The 27,328-nt window shown below is 42.5% G+C and overlaps 1 protein-coding gene across 1 annotated transcript in view; it reads left to right on the top strand.

Moving 5' to 3' along the window:
* LOC124615593 (cytochrome P450 6k1-like) overlaps positions 1-26,815 on the top strand; it is a gene marked incomplete in the record, with an annotated part of 133,097 nt that extends 106,282 nt beyond the window's left edge. Inside the window, 3 exon segments of the mRNA XM_047143578.1 lie at positions 5,958-6,179; positions 23,508-23,759; positions 25,633-26,815. Of these exon segments, the coding sequence (XP_046999534.1) occupies positions 5,958-6,179; positions 23,508-23,759; positions 25,633-25,805 (647 nt within the window).
* Positions 26,816-27,328: the final 513 nt, after the last annotated feature.

Genomic DNA, 27,328 nt, shown 5'->3' with positions numbered 1-27,328 from the left:
TATCACTAGCAGACGAGATGGCAGGCTTCTTATCCGCATGGCTGTAGCGGATCGTGCAGCTACGTCTCGATCCCTGAGGCAACAGATGGGGACGTTTGCAACACAACAACCATCTGCACGAACAGTTCGACGACGTTTGCAGGAGCATGGACTATCAGCTCGGAGACCATGGCTGCGGTTACCCCTGACGCTGCATCACAGACAGGAGCGCCTGCGATGGTGTACTCAACGACGAACCTGGATGCACGAACGGCAGAACGTCATTTTTTTCGGATGAATCCAGGTTCTGTTTACAGCATCATGACGGTCGCATCCGTGTTTGGCGACATCGCGGTGAACGCACATTCAAAGCGTGTATTCGTCATCGCCATACTGACGTATCACCCAGCGTGATGGTATGGGGTGCCATTGGTTACACGTCTCGATTACCTTTTAACATTTTAATGTTCGGATAATAAGTTGCCGTCTCTTTATCTAAGAATAGATGATGAATGCAGCTAGCCTCTATCTCTGTGTATTGTCTTGTCTGTATAGACATGTATCTGTTGCCTTTAAGATCCCTTCACCTTCACACATAAATCTATACAGTAAAGTAAGGCCCTCCCCGTTCTTGGCTGATCCGTGATAAGACAGGCGAAAAGTTAGATTAATGGAGGATTATTAGTATTATCTCTATTTTCATTCGCTCTCTCTCTTTCTCTCCTTTATCTATGTACAGTTTTTAATATAATATTTCATTACGTGAAATCAGCCAAATAGAATCTTTGGTGGAGTCCTTCTTGGTAATCAGCGGCTGGCTTGCTGTAAGAGATCTTTAAATTTATTATTACTGTTAAACACTGCAGTCAGTCGGGAGAATCAATCGTGTGGACAATTTGTTTCTTTTACGAAAGATTGCGAATTCCAGATGTGTACGAAACCTTTTTGGACGATTTAACACAGACTCAGTGATTGCAGGCTCTCTTCGACACAGCTGAAACTTCCCCACTAATTACAGGGCCAACGTGATCATCAAATGATTCAGAAAAAACTCAGTCGTTCATTCACTCCAGAACAAAAAAGTCACAAACCTTACTTATGGAGGAAATCGTGTATTAAACCCATCTCCATTACATGTCCAGATCTCCGGTGATTCCACGCCTTAATTATTTTCCTTTTACAGTCTCTTTCTCTTGAAACAAACCGCTAACGGCACAAATGTTAATTGGCTCGCTTCAGCGAGAAGAAAAGCAGAATATGTATCTCTCAGAAACACGTCAATCCCTCAACAGATACTCCAGAAGCTGTCCTAGTTACCACTCTAACAACCATGGAGAATGCATATATGCATCTCTGTTATTTCAAAGAATAAACGCACTAGAAAATACTTTGGCGTCGTCGAGCTGTCGCCGCATATATTACGAGAAAATCAGATCAGATAAGTTTTCCAAAGTGAATGAATTTGGATGGTTTGATTGAAAATGATTAATTGGTGCGTGGTAGAGGGTATTTTCTGTGGGGACATTACAAACTCTTCTTCGCATTGACGGCACTTTGAACAGTGGACGTTACATTTCATATGTGTTACGACCCGTGGCTCTACCCTTTATTCGATCCCTATGAAACCCTACATTTCAGCAGGATAATGCACGACAGCATGTTGCAGGTCCTGTACGGGCATTCTGGATACAGAAAATGTTCGACTGCAGCCCTGGCCAGCACATTCTCCAGATCTCTCATCAATTGATAACGTCTTGTCATTGGTGACCGAGCAACTGGCTCGTCACAATACGCCATTCACTACTCTTGATGAACTGTGGTATCGTGTTGAAGCTGCATGGGCAGCTGTACCTGTACACGCAATCCAAGCTCTGTTTGACTCAATGCCCAGGCGTATCAAGGCCGTTATTACGGCCAGAGGTGGTTGTTGTGGGTACTGATTCCTCAGGATCTATGCACCCAAATTGCGTGAAATTGTAATCACATGTCAGTTCTAGTATAATATATTTGTCCAATAAATACCCGTTCATCATCAGCATTTCTTCTTGGTGTCGCAATTTCAATGGCCAGTAGTGTAATTCCCTAACGATTTCGGAACTGGAATGTCTCATTGCGTGTAGTTCCATCTATCATTCTGCGTTCAAAGTCTATTAATTTCCGTCGTGCGGGCATAATCGCGTTGAAAACTTTTTCACGAGAATCACCTAAGAACAAATGACAGCTTCACCATTGCTCGGCTCTTTTATACCGTGTGTACCCGATACTTCCGCTATCTGTATATGTGTATCGCCGGTACTCCTCCTCTGTTTTTGCACGTACAGTAAAGGCGTCTGTATCTCTGATACACGCAAGCCACTCCACTTGAGCAAGGTCCTGTGAGGGTCACATAGAATAAATCCAATGTAGAATTATCGCCTCCAGGCATAATTTCAAAAGCTAACCAACGTTATGGGGCAGGATACCAGTTTTCAGTGGCATTGCCATCAGCGTTGCTGTCGCTCTATGGGAGACTCTTAACAACGGGTAGTGGTTACGAGCTTTTAATACGTCTACATCTACATCTATACTCCGCAAGCCAACGTACGGTGCGTGGAGGAGGGTACCTTGTAGCACTACTTGTCATTTCCCCTCCTGTTCCATTCGCAAATAGAGCCAGGAAAAAACCACTGTCTGTACGGCTCCGTATGAGCCCTAATTTTCGTATCTTATCTGCGTGGTCCTTAGGCGCAGTGTAAATTCACCAACTGCGACATTATCGAGTACACAAACAATGATCCAATACTGTCAAATGTTTTTTATTCCAGTCTCTGATCACAATATCAATTCATTAGACGATGACCGGTTTCAGTCCGTAATTACCATCCTCAGACTTTTTTTACACCATGTCCTAAAGTGATAAGGCCATAATTGGATTGTCAAAACATATAAATATAATAAGCACAGCATAGTCACATTGATCTAAAGTAAGGTGTGGAATAGGCCACATCGTCCACATAGTGATTATTGCAATTGTGAAACCGGTCATCGTCTAATGAATTGATATTGTGATCAGAGACTGGAATAAAAAACATTTGGCTGTGTAAATTGGGGGCAGTAGAATCATGTGGCATTCAGCTTGAAATGCCGGTTCTCTAAATTTTCTCAGTATAGCTTCCCGAAATGAAAGTTGCCTTCCCTCCAGGGATTCCCATTTGAGCTCCCGAAGCATCTCCGAAACACTTGCGCATTGTTCGAACCTACCGGTAACAAATCTAACAGCCCCGCTCAGAGTTCCTTCGATCTCTTCCTTCAATCCGACATGGTACGGATCCCAAACACTCGATCAGTACTCAAGAATAGGTCGCACCAGCGTCCTATATGCAGTCTCCTTTACAAGTGAACCACTTTTTCCTAAATTCTCCCAATAAACCGAAGCCGACCATTCGCCTTCCCTACCAGTTCTCATATGCTTGTTCCACCTCATATTGCTCTGCAGCGTTACGCCCAGATATTTGAACGATTTGACTGCGTCAAGCAGGACACTAGTAATACGGTATCCGAACATTACTTCCTACTCATCAGCATTAAACTACATTTTTCCGCATTTTGGGCTAGCTGCCAATACACTTCAAATTTGCCTCGGATACTGATGTAATATACAGGGTGGTCCACTGATAGTGACCGGGCCAAATATCTCACGAAATAAGCATCAAACGAAAAAACTACAAAGAACGGAACTCGTCTAGCTTGAAGGGGGAAACCAGATGGCGCTATGGTTGGCCCGCTAGATGGCGCTGCCATAGGTCAAACGGATATCAACTGCGTTTTTTTAAACAGGAACCCCCATTTTTATCACATATTCGTGTAGTACGTAAATATATATGATTCTTTTAGTTGGACCACTTTTTTCGCTTTGTGATATATGGCGCTGTAATAGTCACAAACCTATAAGTACGTGGTATCACGTAACATTCCGCCAGTGCGGACGGTATTTGCTTCGTGATACATTACCCGTGTTAAAATGGACCGTTTACCATGCGGAAAAGGTTGACATCGTGTTGATGTATGGCTATTGTGATCAAAATGCCCAACGGGCGTGTGCTATGTATGCTGCCCGGTATCCTGGGCGACATTATGCAAGTGTCCGGACCCTTCTCCGGACAGTTACATTATTTAAGGAAACAGGAAGTATTCAGCCACATGTGAAACGTCAACCACGACCTGCAGCAAATGATGATGCCCAAGTAGGTGTTTTAGCTGCTGTCGCGGCTAATCTGCACATCAGTAGCAAAAAAATTGCGTTAGAGTAGGGAATCTCAAAAACGTCCTTGTTTAGAATGCTTCATCAACATCGATTGTATCCGTACGTATTTCTGTGCACCAGGAATTGCATGGCGACGACTTTGAACGTCGTGTACGGTTCTGCCACTAGGCACAAGAGAAATTACGGGACGATGACAGATTTTTTGCACGCGTTCTGTTTAGCAACGAAGCGTCATTCACCAACAGAAGTAACGTAAACCGGCATAATATGCACTATTGGGCAACGGAAAATCCACGATGGCTGCGACAAGTGGAACGTCAGCGACCTTGGCGGGTTAATGTATGGTGCGGCATTATGGGAGGAAGGATAATTGGCCCCCATTTTATCGATGGCAATCTAAATGGTGCAGTGTATGCTGATTTCCTACGTAATGTCCTACCGATGTTACTACAAGATGTTGCTCTGCATGACAGAATGCCGATGTACTTCTAACATGATGGATGTCGGGCAAGATAGCTCGCGTGCGGTTGTAGCGGTACTGAATAGGATATTTCATGACAGGCGGATTGGTCGTCGAAGCACCATACCATGGCCCGCACGTTCGCCGGATCTGACGTCCCCGGATTTCTTTCTGTGGGCAAAGTTGAAGGATATTTGCTATAGTGATCCACCGACAACGCCTGACAACATGCGTCAGCGCATTGTCAATGCATGTGCGAACATTACGGAAGGCGATCTACTCGCTGTTGAGAGAAATGTCGTTACACGTATTGCCAAATGCATTGAGGTTGACGGACATCATTTTGAGCATTTATTTTATTAATGTGCTATTTACAGGTAATCACGATGTAACAGCATGCGTTCTCAGAAAAGATAAGTTCACAAAGGTACATTGGAACAACCGAAATAAAATGTTCAAACGTACCTACGTTCTGTATTTTAATTTAAAAAACCTACCTGTTACCAACTGTTCGTCTAAAATTGTGAGCCGTATGTTTGTGACTATTACAGCGCCATCTATTACAAAGCGAAAAAAAATGGTCCAACTAAAACATTCATATTTCTTTACGTACTACACGAATATGAAATAAAAAATAGGGGTTCTTATTTTAAAAACCGCAGTTGATATCCGTTTTACCTATGGCAGCACTATCTAGCGTGCCAGCCATAGCACCATCTGGTTTCCCCCTACAAGCTAGACAAGTTTCGTTCTTTGTAGGTTTTTCGTATGACGCTTATTTCGTGAGATATTTGGCCCAGTCTCGATCAAAGGACCACCCTCTATAATTAATGTTGGAGGAGAAAACAATTAGAGTGTGAAAGTACCATTTCAGTCTGACTGCTGCAGAATTTAACACAAAATATTACACTTCTAGAAAATACACGAAAGGAATGTTAATGACATTGGTAGTTTGTTGCAGTGAAATGAATAATGCACATTTGGGCAACCTCAGACATAGAGCATGCCACTTAAATAAATTATTTCAGTTTATAAATCACAACATTCGGCGAAATTTGCATACATGCAGTATGAAAGAGTTGCTAATGTAGCATGAACCAGAATGACTTGAAGTATCGCGAATTACCAATGTACAACCCTCGAGACACTTCATCTCTCACTGAGAAAGACTTCTTGCGTTAGAGATCGAGCCATAGCTGAATATGTTTAGATGTATTCACTTGCAACTGCATTTGTATGATTAGTGGAAGTAATACATTTTCTGAATTTTTGTAGGACTATCGATCGATGACATCGCTGCCCAGGCATTTGTGTTCTTCATCGCGGGTTTTGAGACATCGTCATCCACCGTGAGCTTTGCCTTGCACGAACTGGCCTTCAACCCAGACATCCAGTCCCGGGTGCAGGAGGAGATTGACGCTGTTCTGAAGGAGAACAAAGGAGAAGTCACTTATGAAGCGGTGAACAATATGCACTACCTTGATAAAGTTGTTGCAGGTATGGTTTTTCTTTGATTAGTTAGTTACAATTAAAGCTAATGTAAGTGAAACTGAATCATTCTATCTGTACTGTCAACATAGGTATCGCAGACTCCTTGTGTGGTAGATTAGAAAGTCGCTTTGTTCCATTGTTTCTGCTGCCAATAGAAAAACGAGGATTTCTATAATTAAAGTTAGTCAATGTCATGCCGGAAGTAACTTAAAGCCATCAAGATAATGTCGGCCGGTTTCCGTTACGTTCATTATGCTCTAGCGCCTATTTGTGCTCTTGCGATGAAAAAAAGGAAGGGGAGTCGTAAGAAGTGGAATATTCTGCGCTTAGGTGACTGTAATCGCATCTGCGATTTTAATTCCACGTGTTGCAACCATCAGAAGTTTTCCAGAATTAAATTTACACTCTGCAGTAGAGTGTGCGCTGACATGAAACTTCCTGGTAGATTAAAACCGAGTGGCACACCGAGACTCGAAATCGGGACCTTTGCCTTCCGTGGGCAAGTGCTCTAGTGACTGACCCATGAGTCGTCCCCACAGCTTTACTTCCGGCAGTAACTCACCTGCTACCTTCCAGACTTGTGCAGTACTGACAGGCGTAAGTCTTGCTTTGGTGACTCACTCGGTAGAGCATTTGCCTGCGAAAGACAGAGGTCTCGAGCTCAAGTCACGGTCCAGCATGCAGTTTTAATCTGCCAAGAAGTTTCATATCAGCACACGCTCCGCTGCTGAGTGAAAATTTTAGGCGCTACAGTCTGGAACTGCGAGACCGCTACGGTCGCAGGTTCTAATCCTGCCTCGGGCATGGATGTGTGTGATGTCGTTAGGTTAGTTAGGTTTAAGTAGTTCTAAGTTCTAAGGGACTGATGACCTCAGAAGTTAAGTCCCATAGTGCTCAGAGCCATTTTTTGAAAATTTTGCTCTGGAAACATCCCTCATGCCGTGGCCAAGCTAAGTCTCTGCAATATCCTTTCTTTCAGGAGTGTTAATCGCGCAAGATTCACAGGAAAGCTTCTGTGATGTTTGGAAGGTAGGAGGTGAGGTACTAGAGGAAATAAAGTGTTGAGGACGGATCTTAAGTCATGCTTGGGTAGCTCAATCGGTAGAGTACTTACGAAAGGCAAAGATCCCGAGTTCAAGTCTCAGTCTGGTACACAGTTTTAATCTGCCAGGAAGTTTCAGTTTGAGATTCTTTATGAACTAATTAATACATGAGGTGTACACTACCCGATCAAATGTATCAGGATATCTTTTAGAGGACGTTAATATGAGGCGTGTCCACCCTTATCCTTCTCTTGGGACACTCTTAATGAAGTGTCTGCATGTTTGGAGGAATGACCCTAAAGGATGGGGCCCCTGCACGCCCACACCAACGTGGTGACGAAACCGAAAGTTCTAATGTCACCTCCGTATAACATGTTAGTTTTCAAATCGTGAGTCACAAGATGCGGGCTGTGATGTTTTCCATGCGTCTGGGTAGGATTACTCATTGACATGGTCCATCAGAAGACAGAAAGTGGACGAAAGCGATCGATGGGTGGCGGTTTGCAGGGGCAGAGGGCAAAAAGTGCCTAGGCAAGCGTCAAGGGAAATACCCTCTGGGACAGTAGGACGGCTAGTAAGGGCAGTAGCGATTTGCTAGCTGCGACAGTGCGATGTATCGTGCATCGTTACCTTTATAGTTGCAGGTGCTCGTTGTAAGGCCTGCTGCAGCTGCTGCGTCCCTGCAACAGTTCCAGGTAGTCATACATTAGTCGGCGATCGGTCATAGATGAGCTCACAGTGTAGGGGCGGTGTGTGGCTGGTTTGCGTGCTGCGTACAGTACGGTTTCCTTGCGATTATACTAAAATGTAAACTTTCACGGAAATATCATGTCCATTATAATTATCCGGGCTGTTATGCCGTGGTCGGTTGATGAATTCTGTGGTGATTCCTTGCGATTACCTGTTTTTCGGCTGGCCGAGCATCTGGGGTTGCCAGTATTAACTGTGTTGCAGGGGCTCGCCAGTACTGTCGTGTTAGCGTGGTATGGACCATAGATGTTTAGCTTCGACCAGCTTTGATGCTGCCGCCACGGGGTAGAGTTGTGTCAAGGCCGCCAAAAATTACAAACAACAATAGTAGTTTTTCAGTTCAGTTTTTACACATAGAGTCTCATGTTAATTAAATGGTAAAGACCTTTCTCTTTGGCTAGTAACATAGAAACTACTTAATTATTTTACGAGAGTAAAAGTAAATCATAGATATTTTTTGTTCTATTAGTTACATTTTACATTTATAAGCGAATTTATTTATTACCTGTATAAATAAAACTTGTGATTTCTTTTTCACTCAGTATCGTGAAAGTTTCAAATGACAAAATCTGAGTGGAGAACATTACATATAGTCTTTCCCCATGGCAGTGTAACATGACGTGTGGAGGAGAGGAGAGGACAGGAAGAAGATTACGGCAGCCTCAGGATGAGGGGGGAGGGGGGGAATGTTTTATCTTTATCTTGCATTGTTATCAACTCAGACACGACGCAACGATCAGCTGCTATGGTACAAAATGCGCACGGAATTAGCGTTTTGGAAAGACGTGGGAAGTTGGAATTGTACGAGACCCATATGGAGCAGGAATATCTTCATCGTCATTAGCCGCTAAATGCCTTGATTATTAATACTGAACACAGTTTCATAGAGCAGCTACAAAGCAACTGTTCGAACGTTGCAGCTGGCAGCATTTGAAAACATGATGTCAAGACTACCGACTTGTGCCAATACTTATGAAGCAGAACTATGGAGCACAGTGACAATGGTACGGTGGCAGGCGGTGGCAGCTGTTGTTTATATTGGAACCTTGTGGTGTTATGTTTTTGATTATAAGATACACTCCTGGAAATGGAAAAAAGAACACATTGACACCGGTGTGTCAGACCCACCATACTTGCTCCGGACACTGCGAGAGGGCTGTACAAGCAATGATCACACGCACGGCACAGCGGACACACCAGGAACCGCGGTGTTGGCCGTCGAATGGCGCTAGCTGCGCAGCATTTGTGCACCGCCGCCGTCAGTGTCAGCCAGTTTGCCGTGGCATACGGAGCTCCATCGCAGTCTTTAACACTGGTAGCATGCCGCGACAGCGTGGACGTGAACCGTATGTGCAGTTGACGGACTTTGAGCGAGGGCGTATAGTGGGCATGCGGGAGGCCGGGTGGACGTACCGCCGAATTGCTCAACACGTGGGGCGTGAGGTCTCCACAGTACATCGATGTTGTCGCCAGTGGTCCGCGGAAGGTGCACGTGCCCGTCGACCTGGGACCGGACCGCAGCGACGCACGGATGCACGCCAAGACCGTAGGATCCTACGCAGTGCCGTAGGGGACCGCACCGCCACTTCCCAGCAAATTAGGGACACTGTTGCTCCTGGGGTATCGGCGACGACCATTCGCAACCGTCTCCATGAAGCTGGGCTACGGTCCCGCACACCGTTAGGCCGTCTTCCGCTCACGCCCCAACATCGTGCAGCCCGCCTCCAGTGGTGTCGCGACAGGCGTGAATGGAGGGACGAATGGAGACGTGTCGTCTTCAGCGATGAGAGTCGCTTCTGCCTTGGTGCCAATGATGGTCGTATGCGTGTTTGGCGCCGTGCAGGTGAGCGCCACAATCAGGACTGCATACGACCGAGGCACACAGGGCCAACACCCGGCATCATGGTGTGGGGAGCGATCTCCTACACTGGCCGTACACCACTGGTGATCGTCGAGGGGACACTGAATAGTGCACGGTACATCCAAACCATCATCGAACCCATCGTTCTACCATTCCTAGACCGGCAAGGGAACTTGCTGTTCCAACAGAACAATGCACGTCCGCATGTATCCCGTGCCACCCAACGTGCTCTAGAAGGTGTAAGTCAACTACCCTGGCCAGCAAGATCTCCGGATCTGTCCCCCATTGAGCATGTTTGGGACTGGATGAAGCGTCGTCTCACGCGGTCTGCACGTCCAGCACGAACGCTGGTCCAACTGAGGCGCCAGGTGGAAATGGCATGGCAAGCCGTTCCACAGGACTACATCCAGCATCTCTACGATCGTCTCCATGGGAGAATAGCAGCCTGCATTGCTGCGAAAGGTGGATATACACTGTACTAGTGCCGACATTGTGCATGCTCTGTTGCCTGTGTCTATGTGCCTGTGGTTCTGTCAGTGTGATCATGTGATGCATCTGACCCCAGGAATGTGTCAATAAAGTTTCCCCTTCCTGGGACAATGAATTCATGGTGTTCTTATTTCAATTTCCAGGAGTGTATTATGGTTTAAAAACCTGAATTTCAGAACAGTATTTTCCAAAAAATTTCTCATTCTAAGACTTATCACAAGGGTAGGTGGGGAGGGAGAGTGGTACAAGGGAGCGCGTTCCGGGACCTAAAAGTTTAGAAATTAAGCACTGGTCGTAGTTATCCAGAGAAAGGATAAACGGGTTACGCGAGTGTCTCGTGTTTCTGTACAGTCGTGTGGAGAGTTTTTGGAATACCTGCAAGATGGTATCCAGCCGATATTCTCGGTGAAGATCCGCGGTGCGTGTGAATCGCGGAGCGTTGCTTATGATTCCGAGTACTTCGTTCTGTATGAGCTGCAGACGGCGCAGGCGTGCGGGTGCAGCGGATCCCAAGAAGGAGCAGCATACGTCATCAGAGGTCTGACAAGTGTGATGTACATGGACCTGGACCCCCTCCTATTCAGTGTGCTAAGCCTGTTAAGCATAGGGTAGAGTTGTTTGAGCCTCGCGTTTGCTTTGTTGGTCACGTGTTGAATGTGGTCCTCCCAGAATAGTTTCCGGTGCAGCCAGACAGCGAGGTATTTCACCTTCTCGCGGAAACGTATTGGACGTGCTTGTAGTGTTATTGGGTTGCAGTGTTGAGCCGGCCGTGGTGGCCGAGCGGCTCTAGGCGCTTCAGTCTGGAACCGCGCGACCGCTACGGTCGCAGGTTCGAATCCTGCCTCGGGCATGGCTGTGGGTGATGGCCTTAGGTTAGTTAGGTTTAAGTAGTTCTGAGTTCTGGGGGACTGATGACCTCAGATGTTATGTCCCATAGCGCTCAGAGCCATTTGCAGTGTTGATGTTTGCGCAGTAGTTTCGGTCTTCTAGTGAACAGAACGGCTTCGCACTTGTCGACGTTTAAGAGGAATGGCGATCTATTATTCCTCAAGGACCGAAACCAGAGAATGTAGTCATCTATCGCATCGAAACAGGATTCATCACTCCACACCATACCAAGGGTCGCTTAGGACTGACACCAGAAATGTGTAGCTTATGAAGAGCTGTTCGACTATTGTACCACATTCATTTTTAATTCCTTACCCACAGTTATTGTGCTAGTTGGACTGCTGGTACTACCTCAGAACTCACCAGTGATTCCTTCCACTGATTTCATGCAAATTTTTACAATCCCTCTCCGCAGTACTCGACAGTACCTGTCGGTCAGAAGATGATGTCTGCCTGGCCTAGGTTTTACTGTAGTTGTTCTTTCTCGTTTCCGCTTCGTAAACACATAGCCACCAGTCTACTTGGGCTGCTTTAGAAGGGTTCAAATGTTCCAGACGGATCTATTTCTCAGGTGACATCCAGTGACTAGTCCACGTTCGAGTCACTGAGCTGCCCTGACGGACTCATTCTGCTGCTACTGCTACTCTACTTACTACACAATACTTCCTGCCACCTTTTATACTGTCGGGTCCACCTCTTCTGACATCTCGTGGTCAGTTCTCCACTACATATGAGTGTCCAGATACTTTCGATCATCGAGTGTATGTCAGAAGACATCACTAGGAGGGGATATATTGCTCTTTACTCCACAGATTTGGGCATCTAAACAACTTCTCTGCAACCTTGTACACAGCTACACAGCTATTGTTCGTGAACCACATCATGTTTAGCTTTCGGGTCTGTATTCACATGTGATAGTCGAGGCTCTAATCTTCGTCCTAGCATGCTTATAATATTTTCATTGTTTCCCTAAATCACTGAACATAAATGATTAGATGATTCCTTTAAAAAGGCCACAACCGATTCGTTCCCAGATCTTTATCCAACTGAGGTAGTACTCCGTCTCTGATATTTTCACTATTGGAAATATGTTACATTCTGGCAATCCCTTTTTTCTAATTAGTTTTTCAACCTTCCTTCCAAAACCTAAGTTGGAGGCAGTGGTGAGTATGACACTCGAAAATTTCTTTTGTTTGACCTCTAGATTAGCTTTCGATTCTTCGACACATCTAACAGGTAATCTTAAATCAGCTTCTTTTTTTCTCTCAGTAAACAATACGGTGTATGGAACTGAGGTACACAGACTAAGTTTAACATATTAATACGTTTGCCGGCCGGAGTGGCTGGGCGGTTTTAGGCGCTACAGTCTGGAACCGCGCGACCGCTACGTCGCAGGTTCGAATCCTGCCTCGGGCATGATGTCCTTAGGTTGGTTAGGTTTAAGTAGTTCTAAGTTCTAGGGGACTGATGACCTCAGACGTTAAGTCCCATAGTGCTCAGAACCATTTGAACCATTAATACGTTTCGTTGGCTATGCCCAGTGAAACATTCCAGAGGCACAATTTGTCATCTTTGAACCCTCTCAGCGACCAGTGTTTGCACTTGAGTGGTATGACAGCAAATACCATTGTTTCTTTCTTCTGTTAAATCGAATAAGTTTTGTTTCTTTCAGTCTTTTTAGTAGAAATTAGAAAATTATACAAGATCTTTCAGATTTTTGTGGTCATATGTATGAGAATTTAAACCAAAGAAAAAGAAACATTCTAAAAAGTTGTTAAGTAGTGAAATCCAAAAACTTTTACATTTCCTACTATTGTCGGACTTTGAGGTACACCAGTAAACAACTTCATGTATTGTACATATTCCCATTATGCGGCGTATTACAGTAACTCAACTTTTTAAAAGTAAAGTTCCCGTTTCACCAAACATTGTAGCAAGAATAAAAAGTGTTTCCACTCAAGACAATCTTGAAGACATGTCCTTAAGAAGAGCCATTTTAACTGAAGCATAACAATCCATTTATTTCACAATGAAATTTATTTTAATCATCCATTGTAGTTCAAAATGAGTAATTATCGTAATAATTGCACAATATGAAATGTCTGTGTGACAGTGAAGATTACTGTAAATACAAACTTCTTCATAACTATTTTTAAACGACAGATTAGCAAACACGCAGTATGTATGATGAAAAGAACACTTGTCCACTGGAACGATTCAGGGGCCCATGTTTCTCTTTAGGAACTGAATAATCATTTCCAACTTTCTTGCAAAGACTTCGGTGCTATTAGGCCTTTCAGCATTCAAATATCACCTTCTAACTCGAGCGCTGCAATCATATGCTTTGTCGCGCTTGAATGGTAGATGTTAGTATAAAAAAAGTCAGAGAGACCAAATAATAGTCTTACTACAAGAAGAACGGAACGAAGGAAAATGCGGTTTAATGCACCATTGACCACAAGACCGTAAGAAAACGATTGAAAGCTCGGACTAGACAAGGATGGAGAAGGAAATTTTAATATGCCCGCCAGACATTAAGACGGACGCAGAGGAGCTAGCGTGGTTATCGCAACGGAATAGTGAACAACGCTGTCAGAGAGGGCGAGGGTGAAGAAAGGCACGGCAGAAGATGTTTACCTGCCAGCGCCAAGAGGCCTATCACAGATGTCGACACCCGCAAACCAAGACTTCAACTCGCACTGTGCACTGTCTCCGTGTGCTCAGTTGTCAGTCGCTCGCGATTGTCGTGCCCACAGACATACATTACTAGACTGGCAAGATGCATCTTTTACTGAAGCCTGACTTTTGGTGAGGTAAGATGGCGGCGTCAGCAAGTTTGTATCTACATCTACATCTGCGTGGTTACTCTGCAATTCACACTTAAGTGACTGGCAGAGGGTTCGTCGAACCATTTTCATACTACTTCTCTACCATTCCACTCTCGAATGGAGTGGGAAAAAGGAACACCTAAATCTTTCAGTTCGAGCGCTGATTTCTCTTATTTTATTATGATGATCATCTCCCTCTTCGTAGGTGGGTGTCAACAAAATATTTTCGCATTCGGAAGGGAAAGTTGGTGATTGAAATTTCGCAATTAGATCTCGCCGCAAAGAAAACCTCCTTTGTTTCAGTGACTGCCATCCCAACTCGCGTATCATATCAGCGACACTCTCACTCCTATTGCGGGATAACACAAAACGAGCTGCCCTTCTTTGCACTTTTTCGATGTCCTCCGTCAATCCTACCTGGTAAGGATCCCACACCGCGCAGCAATATTCCAGCAGAGGACGGACAAGCGAAATGTAGGCTGTCTGTTTAGTAGGTTTGTCGCATCTTCTAAGTGTTCTACCAACAAAGCGCAGTCTTTGTTTTGCCTTCCCCACAATATTATCTATTTGGCCTTTCCAATTTAAGTTGCTCGTAGTTGTAATTCGTAGGTATTTAGTCGAATTGTGACAGCCCATAGATTTGTGCTAGTTACCTTTTACCCAAAATTTTTCGGTTTTCTTTTAGTACCCATGTGGATGACCTCGCACTATTCTTAGTTTTTCTCGCACCATACAGAAATTCTCTCTAGATCATTTTATAATTGGAATTGATCGTCTGATGATTTTACTAGACGGTAAATTACAGCGTCTTCTGCAAACAATCTAAGGGGGCTGCTCAGGTTATCACCTAGATCATTTATGTAAATCAGGAACAGCAGAGGGCCTATGACACTAACTTGCGGAGCGCCAGATATCACTTCTGTTCTACTCGACGATTTACCTTCTATCACTACGAACTGTGACCTCTCTGAGAGGAAATCACGAATACAGTAACACAACTGAGACGATACTCCATATTCACGCAGTTTAATTAATAGTCGCTTGTGAGGAACGGTATCAGAAGCCTTCTGGAAATCTAGTAATGTGGAATCGATCTGAGATCCCTTGTCGACAGCACTCATTACTTCAAGGGAATAAAGTGCTAGTTGCGTTGCACAAGAATGATATTTTCTGAATCCGTGTTGGTTATGTATCAATAAGTCATTTTCTTCGAGGTGATTCATAATGTTCGAGTACAGTATATTGTACTACCAAGATTTTCTGAAACCAAATGACGTTGTCGCCTTTACGAGGTGGTCTAATAAAGTTTTGCAGTTGATGGAATATTTGTGGACTAGTTGAATCATACATTGTAGAATTGAGTTATGAGAAGAACATCAAGTTGCATATTCATGCGTTTAAAACAGACGCTAGTTTTCATAAGAACCCTCAAATGAATAAAGACAATTGTTCTCAACGACAAATAACACGTTCGATTTATATGAGCACTTTCATAATGAGCATACTATTCGACGAGAAGCCAAAATTGATCAAAACTGGTAAAAAGGATATCATGAAGTTATGTCTGTTAATACTAGATTTATGTAACCCTCTAAAATGTACATAAACTATTTAAGCTTTGCCAGTATTTCAGATAAGACAAACTATAATGTAATTATTTAAGATTACAACAGCAAAATACTTAGGATGTTTCTAGTTATTCTACTAATGTGAAATATTTCTTTCTTTATATGTTCCATCTGTTATACGAGAAATTACAACCAAACACGATGCACCCAATAACCATTTTGTCACAACTCTAAAGGTAAAGTTCATCCCCATTTCTTGCGACTGTTTTATCAGCAAATAAACAGATTTTTACACGTCCTTTGCGCTTGCCTCCATATTGCTATACACTGGTATACATATGTTAAATGTTACAGCATTCAAGTTAGTTTCTTACTTCTGTAGAGCAAATGTGAAGAAGGGAGGTGTTGCCACATGTCAGAAATTGTTTTGATGTCAAGAATATTGATATTAATAAATTTTGCTCAGAGCAGCACTTAGAAGCTTGTGCAACAGAAGTAGTATTTCACGATAAGTCCTTTATAATACAAGGTAAATACAGATCACCTTCAGGAAATTTTAACCTCATTATAAAAAATCTAGAAGCTCTGTCGTCCCAGCACATGGTAAAAAAAAAATAGTGGTTGCTGGTGATTTTAATGTGGATTTGTTGAAAAGCTCTGTCAGTAACACTATCATTTAATTTAGTTTTTACTGCAAACTTTAGAACTAGGACATGTAAATGCTCTGATACTGCTATTGATAATATCTTTGTAGACAAATATAGGGAAAAATGTCATATAACGAAACCAATAGTAAATGGGCTATCTGATCATGACATGCAGCACCTTATGTTAAATGTTAAAACTTGTCAGGATAGAAAATCTATGAAATCTGAGTACAGGAGGGCAATAAATAAGTCAAAAATTGAGAAATTCAGGAAATTGCCCAAAGACATGAACTGGATAGACGTTTACAATACTTTTGACTCAAATGGAAAATACAAAGCATTCATTAATAAAGTTACCTCCTCTTTTGAAAATTGTTTTCCCCTAAAGTTAATTCGCCGTGGGCTGTGGACGAACGATTCTAGGCGCTTCAGTATGGAACCGCGCTGCTTCTACGGTCACAGGTTCGAATCCTGCCATGGGCATGAATGTGTGTGATGTCCTTAGGTTAATTAGGTTTAGGTAGTTCTAAGTCTAGGGGACTCATGACCTCAGATGTTAAGTCCCATAGTGCTTAGAGCCATTTGAACGATTTTGAACCTAAAGTTAATTCAAATAACAGAGAAGTCAAAAAGTAAACTGGGAATTACACAAGGAGTAAAGACATCATTTGGGACAAAAAGGAGACTGTGTCTACTATCTAGGAACAATTCTGATGTTAGAATTGTAATGCATCACAAAGAATACTGCAAAATATTGAAGCAAGTAATCCAGAAATCGAAGCAGCTTTATTATGAGAGAAAGATACTTATAAATAAGAACTGTATGGGATACAGTGAAGACAGAGACAGATGGAAGAGGAACAGATAGCGCTAAAGATAAATGAGACTTCGGTAACAAATGCCTGTAGTGTTGCAAACCTCTTAATCAGGTACTTCATTTCTGTCACTGACAGCTTGGGGTTATCTCATGTGGTGAACAGTGCAATGGAGTATCTGAGACCAGTCTTCAAAAATACCTTCAGTAAAATGTAGATGACATATCTCCCAAACAAGTAGCATCCATCATAAAATCGTTAAAAATCTAAGTATTCCAGTGGGTATGATATCAATGAAGTTAATCAAAGGGTGCTCATGCTAATTGGGTTCTGTCTTAAATTATTTTTGTAATCAATCTATTATCAGCAGAACATTTCCAGACTGGTTAAAATATGCTGAAGTTAAGCCTTTTTTAAAAAAAGGGGGATAAAGAAACACCATCAAACTATCGACGAATTTCACTACTGCCAGCTTTCTCAAAAATATTTGATAATGTTGTGTTCAAGCGTCTCCTTAAGACTCTGACTGCCAATAATATATTTTCCAAGTCACAGTTTGGATTTCTGATGAGTTCTGATACAGAGAGAATGTAGTTAATTCATTAGCTAATAAATTACAGCCTACTGTCATTTTCTGTGACCTGTCAGAAGTCTTTAACTGTGTCAACCACAGCATTCTCTGAAGCAAATTAGAATATTATGGTGTCACTGGCAATGCTGCAAAATGGTTTGAGTCTTATCTATCTAACAGAAAACAAAGGGTGTCATTGTGAAATACCTGTGCAGTAAGCAGTCAGTCTTCATCTCTCTGGGAATTAATTGTATGTGGTGTTCCTCAAGGTTCTATCTTGGGTCCATTGCCTTTTCCTGTGTACATTAATGGCCTCTCATCTGTTACATTGCCAGATGTAAGTATGTTTTGTTTGCAGATGATACTAACATTGCAATAAGTAGCAAGTTAAGTACAGATTTAGGAATAGCTGCTAATCAAATTTTCACTAACATAAATAAGTGGTTTTAAACTAATTCACTGTTATTAAACTTTGAGAAGACTCACTATATGCGGTTCAGAACCTGTAAGAGAGTTCCCTCCAGCATGTGTATAACATATGAACACATGAAGATCGAAGGGGTTGACAATGTTAAATTTCTGGGATTATAACTCGATAGTAAATGAGATGGGCATACCACAGAATTGCTTAAGTGCCTAAACAAATCCGTATGTACAGTGAGAATGATGTCAAATGTAGGAGATATAAATATAAAATAACTTGCATTCTTTGCTTACTTTCATTCTGTTATATCATATGGGATCATATTCTGGGGCAACCCTACAAACTGGCAAAGTTTTTAGGGTGAAAAAGCGTATGATAAGAATAATTTGTGATGTAAATTCAAGAACATCCTGTAGAAACCTGTTCAAGGAACTTTGTATTCTAACCATTAATTCCCAGTATATTTATTCCCTAATGAAATTTGTTGCAGGTAATACATCTCTATTTCCAACCAATAGCTCAATACATAGTATCAATACTAGAAATAAGAACAATCTACATGAAAACCTAAAATCACGTACCTTGGTCCAAAAAGGGGTCCAATATTCAGGAAGACACATTTTCAGTAAATTTCCAGCAACCGTTAAAAACTTGGTTTCATATAAAGTACTGTTTAAACAGAGTTTGAAAGACATTTTGATAGGCAACTCCTCCTACTCTATAGATGAATATCTTAACAGAGCTTGTTAAGCCAACTTAAGTAAAAATATCTGTTATATATCAGTTTCGACAGCACTTGGTCACAACAGTAAAGGTTAAGTATTTTGTGTATGCTAAATATATTAATAGTTCATAACAATGTTTCATTCTCACAGCGTGTTAATTCTGTAAATATTAACTGTTCCAGTTTAGCGCATTGTATTCACATGTTTCGACAGTCTCCTGACAAATGGTCAGGGCACTAAGTATTATATTCAAATGTTATATGTTTTTATGTTATACTTTCTGACATGTTTCACACCCACGACAATCATCTCATTTTTTGGGTCTATGGAACGAAAACTGAATCTAATCTAATCCAGTCTAAAGTTCTGGCTTCAGTAACGCTGATGATACTGTACGTGGTGTTGCCAGTCTGTTAATGTATGTCTGTGGTCGCTCCTTGCTTTTGCCTCTGTGCCTATTCTCTGCACTGTGTTCGGACTCACTGCTTCCCTGTAGAGAACAGTTTCCCTCTTTCAGGGTTTCAGCTCTCTGACTTGTAGCCGAGCCGCTGTCGGCTAGTGTAGTTACATTCTTGCCTACAATGGCGGTTGGTGGCGTTGTCCCGTCTTGAAAAAATACTGAAGCGGCTACGTCGGGCGATATTATGCTCTTCTTTCTTTTGGTAGAGATAAATTGTGGCCACCATGGACCTGGCATTTACGCACTGTAGAAACAACGACAGCTGGAGCACGTATAACTGTAGGAACTGCTCGCAGAATGCGGAACTGATAGACTCTCACGCTCCGCTGGTGGCGGGCCAGCCACTTACAGAGAAGCCTGCTCCTCTGTCGCCCCCCGATACCGGATTTCAGTTTCGACGAGTCTTCGGAAAGGTGGGAGTATTACCTGCGCTGGTCCTTGCTGCACTGCCAGATAAGGTGTATCGTCGGTCCAATCGGTGGGGATGCCTATTATTATCCATCAGCGCAGGGTGACACTGGGGTGACAAAAAGTCACGGGACAGCGATAATCCCATATACAGATGGCGGTAGTATCACGTGCACAAGGTAAGTCATTGGCCGAGCTGACATTTGTACTCAGGTCATTCATGTGAGAAGGTTTCCGACGTGATAATGGCGGCACGACAAGAACTAACAGGCTTCGAATGCAGAATGGTAGTTGCAGCTAGACGCATGGGACATTCCATTTCGTGGTTAACGAATTCGATGTTGTGAGATCCACACTGTCAAAAGTGTGCTGAGAATACCAAATTTCAGGCACTGCTTCTCACTACGGACAACGCAGCGGCTGACGGACTTCACTTAACGACCGAGAACAGTGGCGCTTCCGTAGAGTTGTCAGTGCTAATGGACAAGCAACACTGTGTGAAATAACCACAGAAATCAGTGTCAAACATACGACAAACGAATCCATTAGGACAGTCCGAAGAGATCTGACGGTAATGGGATATGGTAGCAGAATGCCTTTGCTAACAGTACACATGGCCTGCAGCGCCTCTCCTGAGCTAGTGACCATTTCGGTTGGCCTCTTGACGACTGGAAAACAGCTGGCCAGATGAGTCCCGATTTCAGTTGGTAAGAGCTGATGCTAGGTTTCGAGTGTGCCGCAGACTCCACGAACCTGTGGACCCAAGCAGTCAACAAGGCATTTTGTAAGCAGGCGGTGGCTCCGTAATAGAGTGGATTGTGTTTCCAAGAAGTGGACTGGGTCCTCCTATCCAACTGAACTGATGATTGACTGGAAATGGTTATGTTCGGTTACTTGGAGACCATTTACTGCCATTTGTTGACTTTATGTCCCCAAACATGTCACTGTACCACAATCGTTTATGATTCGTTTGAAGAACATTCTGGACAATTAGAGTGCATGATTTGGCTACCCAGATCGCCCAACATGAACCCCATTGAACATGTGGGACGTAATGAGAGATCAGTTCATGCACAAAGCTCAGCACTAGCAACACATTCGCTGTTATAAACAGCTGTAGAGGCAACAAGGCTCAGTATTTCTGGAGGGGACTTACAACAACTTGTTGAGTCCATGCCACGTCGAGTTGCTGCACTGCACTGAGCAAAAGGACGTCCGACTCGATATTAGCAGGTATCCCATGACTTTTGCTCCCTCAGACAATACAAAATTGTGGAGAATTTGAAGTATCTATAGAGCCTGAGAAATTTAATCTTGAGCACCTTTGTCATTTGCTCACACAGTATTTTTGTCACAAAACCCATGTAGTGACGGCATGGTTACAGTATAACCAACACCACTAGCTACCTGGACAGTCGTATGTGGCATGGATCGCCGACCTGCAAGGACTCTCCTGCAAGTGTCAGTTAGCGTGTCCATAGTAAGCTGCCTAATATGCGATGTCGCTAGTTAGGGACGCGATCGTCCGGTTAACATTCGACACAGAGGTCAAAACTAAGGCTTTAGGCTTTCCCGGCCCTTCTCTGGCCACAGTCGCTAAGCTTGCAGACTCGCATGAACTTGCGGCAGTGGCAAGGGCCGTTCTTTCCGACAATTGGCAGGTGATGAAGATGTGCGTGGTACACAGGCACCAATGCCACGTGAGGTGAACCAGGTGGCCTTGTCTTCCGCTGAGCCAACGTGTGTTGACGCTGTCAACGATTAATAGTGCAGTGACGTCACGGTGCTGCCTATCATCGCGTACATTGGGCTCGTAGTATACGCATCAATCATTGCATAATAATCCCCGCTCACGACGTTTTCCGGATTCTCGGCGTTGCTCCCCTTCCATACCTGTTTCTGCTCAATGGGCACGCAGGTCGTCTGGTCCCGAGTGTTATTTGGTGTATATCACCGACATTAGGTACAGTATGTGGAGTAAGCCACAAACTGGATCATTTGGCAACACTTTGTGACATAGTACGAGCCGCGGAGCAATCATCGGAAGACCCGGTGTTTTCCTTGGTGTCAGAGGTGGTCTCTGACGCCCCACTAGCGTTGCCCTAGCGTATTTTACTGGCGCTGGTAGTGGACACGCTACCGAACGACTTTTAGGCAGACACAGGAGCTATGGTCAGACTCATTAGCTCGTATAGGTACTGGCTCTTGGGCTTCTCTGCATTGCAATGGCCATTACGTCACGTTGTATTCTACAGTAAGCAGAGTATTCCTATGAGGGTAAAATTCTCTGTTTCTGCACATTATAAGAATATGGAATAGTACATTGTCAGAGATTAATTCACGGTTGGCGTAAAACATTTTTCGGTTAAGACACATTTTCTATTTTTGGCTTCCAGCTAAATAACAAAGTACGTTTTTTGTCTCAGTCAGTCAACTTCCAAAATTTGAACTCTTTACGATAGTCATACGACCAATTGTTTGAGAATTCCTTCCATGAGACAAAAAAATTTCGAGGTACACGTCTCACTTAAGCCGTCGCAATAACTAAATTTTGTGAGCCCACCATGCGTGACAAAGGTCGAGGCCTCAGAATTGTTTTTCCAATTTCGTCAAGTCAGTGGGGCACACCATTGGTGTTGATACAGAAGCCAGATGGCGTAATGCACCACTGCAGCGATATTAGACAGACGGTCAACACACATCACAGACGCATATCCGATTCGCCAGCCAGAGGAGTTCTTGGTGAAGTTGTCAGGAGCTAGTATTTTTCACACATCAACTTACAAAACACATACTTGCAGTTGCTGCTGGACACCACTTCACAGTGTTTCTTAGTGCTCAATACCTTCTTTAGCCTTTATCAGTTTGTTTGTCTTTTTGGAGTCTCATCTGCACCTGGAATTTATCAACGATGTTTGGAGCAGCTGATTCTGACCATTCCTTGTTGCATAGACTTCTTTGGTGACATCTGGATCTCAAGCTTCATGCAAGAAGAGCGTTTACAGAATCTGGAGACAGTTTTCCAACGTCTTCTGGAAGTGACATACGTTGCAAATTGAAAAATTCTGGAATAAGGAATATGTTCCGTAGAATTTGGAGTCATAGGAGAGAGGCGATGCCAAATTTAAGCTATACGTCTACCCTGTCATTCCAATTCTTTCTGAGGTTGGATTACTAAAAAATAGTGAAACGTTAAGATGGTGGTTTAATGTTTGTGATGTTCTACATAGCCGCTCCCCACCTGAGCACAACACCGAGAGCGCTCATACAACCATGTGAAACCATCAGAAATATCCTTGTTAAGGATTTGTTCAACTGGCACATCACATTGGCTTGAATGTCAGTTATGTCGTCAAAGTGTTAACCCTTCATGTGAATGTTTGTACTTTGTCGTTTTGTGTTAGTTTAGTACTGATAAAATCAGTCTCGTCACCTGTGATGATTTTTCTGGAAATGAATTGTCCACACTTTGATCTTCAAGTGGAAGTGGGCATCCATGCGTCGTCGTTTTTGTTCGCGAGTCAAGGTGTCAGGGATAAACTTTGCACACTTTTTCCTCTTCTTCAAAACATCCTGAAGAATGTCTTGAACACTTGCTGTAGTGACGGTAATCCATTGCAATCTGTGACACAACAACGTTGGCTCACAACAGCCACATGTCCACTACTTAGCACTCCAGATCATAACTGACAGCAGCTGACCTCACATATTTGACAGAAATAAAGTAAATCTCTGAACTTTGGGGTTTGGGGATGGCTGATAACTGCCAGCAGAACTTAGAGCTCCAGAATCAATATCAGCCCGACGCATATTTTTCATGTGTTGGGAAATTTCAAAATGTGTTTGTCTCGTTGCAGAAACACTGAGGAAATATCCACCAGCTCCAGTGCTGAGCAGGGAGAGCAATGCCGAGTACCAGATACCTGACAGTGACATTATCCTTGAGAAAGGTACTAAGGTTTTTATACCTATGTATGGTCTGCATCATGACCCAGAGTACTTCCCAGACCCTGAACGCTTTGACCCTGAGAGGTTCTCAGAAGAGCAGAAGGCCCAGAGACACCCATATGTCTACCTGCCATTCGGAGAAGGACCACGCATCTGCATAGGTGAGTCATGGAAGCTACTTTGGGGTGATAACGCTTATGTATTACATTTCAATTTACCCATGTCAAAAATCATGTTTATTTCTCTACTTTGCATTCATTTTCTGCACCTTCTATTTGTCAAGAGAGAAACAGATGATGATGGGAGTGAACTATTTCTCTGTATCTTTGTAGATGAAACACCATAAAACATTTATTTTTTCCCTCCAGAAACAATGAAATGTTCTAAAATAATAGAATCGTTTAAAACAAGGAGCATTTCAAATCTGAAAATTATCTCTGAATACTGCTGGTGAAAAACTGGTAGGATATTTTAACCCATGAAACCTCTGCAACAACAAAAGAGACCAATGCACTGCTATTTCTTCAGGAGCATACTTCTTCCCTTACTTCACAGTGACAGCGCCTTAACTACAGGTGTTTGTGTGTGTGTGTGTGTGTGTGTGTGTGTGTGTGTTACAACGAATGATGAAGGAAGTCATGCTGCATCACAAGTGCTACCCACAAGTCCTTGTGAGATAAGTTAGCTGATTATGCACAGTGACGGTAGGTACTTGTTACAAAACATACTTCTCCTGCCTCACTCTTCTCCATTGTGGCAATTGCTTGACTAGCACACTGCAATCCCATTTAAAATCAACCAAGTTAAAATGTGTACACTATGCTTACTGTTTGTAAATCACTTGATTGCTGCACTCCTTACTTGTGAACTGGCAGGAGTTGGAAGACTCCAAGCTGTTAATGCTTTGAGTCTGACCACAAACCCTAATGGTATTATTATTAATAATAATAATACTTTGTGCAACACTGTAGTAGCTGAGTAATGAAGCATTTCTGGACTACTGCAGGTGCTATCTACAACTGGGAAAGACATTTTCTTGAGCTATTTAGCATTTGTTCTTTATATCCCTCAATCTTATCATCAGTGATATACAGGACAAAGGGCAACATATGTGTGTAGTGAGTGGACTATGTGAGGAACCTGTGACCTCCTCCACATTACTGCTGCTAATTGAGGAAAAGTAATTATTGATAATTTACATAATTATTATTAAAATCTTACAAAATTGTGATAATAGTAATGATCTTTTGAAAATAATTCAGTTTAGTGCCTGAAATAGAATCGAATTGTTTAGTGTTTACACTACAGAAAATTTCATTTTATCCCTCAGAGGTCAATTACCCCTGCATTGGGAACCACTGTCATAGAGTATGTCATCGAAATGCAAACACACATCAGCTATAGTGGCACTATCATTTAAATAGATGTTGCCTATCTGCATTATCACAATGCTCAGTAATGAATGTGGGTCACTGAACACATCAATATGCAGTGAAGGGGAGTACCAGATATACTGTATAATCGTGAGATAACCATAAGTCTGTAAACATTTATTGCTGCTTACCATCTTTTAATTCAGTCTAGTTGCTTTCCTCATTTCTTGATATTATATTTAATGTACGTGGGTGTGGAGTAAGTTTGAAAAATTAATTTGGCACAGAGAGTGACTGACAAAGATGTGATGCTCAGGATATAGGAGAGAATAATTTTGGAAGTTATAAGAAAAAGAAAGAACAATGGGATGGTCAGCTGTTGCAATGGAACTGTTTGATAGTGAATACATTGGAAGAAACAATTTGTGGGAAAAGAATTAAGGAAAGGAGAAGATACAAGATGGTGGATGACACTAAAGGAAGTGTATGCAATGTGGAAATGAATAGAACAGTACGAGGCAGAAGGAATGGCTAGCAACCGCCTCTGGGAATAATAATAATAATAATAATAATAATAATAATAATAATACTTCAACCGTGCATGGAATGTGGAAATTTTATTCCTTTACAATAAAACTTTTTCTCTCTCTTTTTGTTTCAGGGATGAGGTTTGGGTTACTGCAGACAAAAGTTGCTCTTACATATCTGCTGTCAAGATTCAGCTTTGAACCAAGTGAGAAGTCTGTTCACCACTTGACCTTTGAGCCCAGATCGTTTGTTCTCATGCCAAAAGGAGGTATCCAGCTGAGAATGAGAAAGAGAAACCAATTGTAGTCTGAGTTACAAAGGCTTTAACATTTTGTACTTATATATATATCTGTATGTATGTATGTATGTGTGTGTGTGTGTGTGTGTGTGTGTGTGTGTGTGTGTTTAGCAGTTCTTGTTGTATTATTTCTAAAGAATATAAAGCTGTTGTAATTAGCAGTTAAATGAGATATGTAACTATATTTTATACCACTTAAGCCACTATATTATAGTTAATACACTACATCACATAACTCAGTTTATCTAAGCTCCACAATTATGAAGATGATTGTTCTAAATATGCCAATATATAAAGAATATTTACTACTCAGTAAACAGTGATTTCTTTGAAATCCATTGATATATGCTGTTTGCTACTAATGATTATCTTTGACTGAGAGAGAGTCTGGTACAGAGTCAAATGTTTCACTTGACTTCTCACTGTGTAAGCATAATAGAAATTATCATTTCAACTGAGACTGTAACTTTCCTGATACACTCTGATGGCATGTTAGATCACTGTAAGGTCAATGCCCTAAGTTTCATCATGTTAGGATCAAGAATTGATGATTCATTTTGCAGAGGATTAACACACAAGTAGTGTTTTCATTTGCTAATAAAAATCTTCATCCTGAAACCAGCATCAACTACAATACTAAATAAATTATAGATTTGTTTATGGTGGTTTCCTCAATATAAAAGCAACATTACATTGAAAAATCACACAATTTTCTTTAGATTAGTGTATGTACTATCATTTGCCTTTCAGTGTAGCAACTGTTCTTCCAACACAAAAATCGTGCTACATGTAGCCTACCACCTTCATTGTATCAAATTTTAATAGAGTGACTTTCATACTTGGAATTTTTGGCACTAACCTTTTCTCTATTTTAAGTTACTCTGAGAGGATTCTGCAAAGAATTTTAAAGTTCTGTACATTGCCTGCATACCTGCTGAAATTGGTATGTGGTTATACGGTTCTAAAACTGCCTACTTCATCCCTTCTCTCTCTCTCTCTCTCTCTCTTTCTTTCTTTCTCTGTTGGCGATCACAATCAATGCCAATCTGACTCTTGATCCCCATACCTTTTAACATAATACATACGTATAGTTGCTCTTACATATCTGCTGGATGCGACCATCATGATGCTGTAAACAGAACCTGGATTCAACCGAAAAAAATGACGTTTTGCCATTCGTGCACCCACATCCGTCGTTGAGTACACCATCGCAGGCGCTCCTGTCTGTGATGCAGCGTCAAGGGTAACCGCAGCTGATAGTCCATGCTGCTGCAAACACCGTCGAACTGTTCGTGCAGATGGTTGTTGTCTTGCAAACGTCCCCATCTGTTGACTCAGGGATCGAGACGTGGCTGCACGATCCGTTACAGCCATGCGGATAAGATGCCTGTCACCTCGGCTGTTAGTGATACGAGGCCCTTGGGAACCAGCACGGTGTTCCGTATTACCAACCTGAAGCCACCGATTCCATATTCTGCTAACAGTCATTGGATCTCGACCAGCGCGAGCAGCAATGTCGCGATATGATAAA

Source organism: Schistocerca americana, chromosome 5 (assembly GCF_021461395.2).
Source record: "Schistocerca americana isolate TAMUIC-IGC-003095 chromosome 5, iqSchAmer2.1, whole genome shotgun sequence".
Taxonomy (NCBI): domain Eukaryota; kingdom Metazoa; phylum Arthropoda; class Insecta; order Orthoptera; family Acrididae; genus Schistocerca; species Schistocerca americana.
Note: the sequence above shows the minus strand (reverse complement) of the source record. Positions and strands in the feature narration are given on the sequence as shown.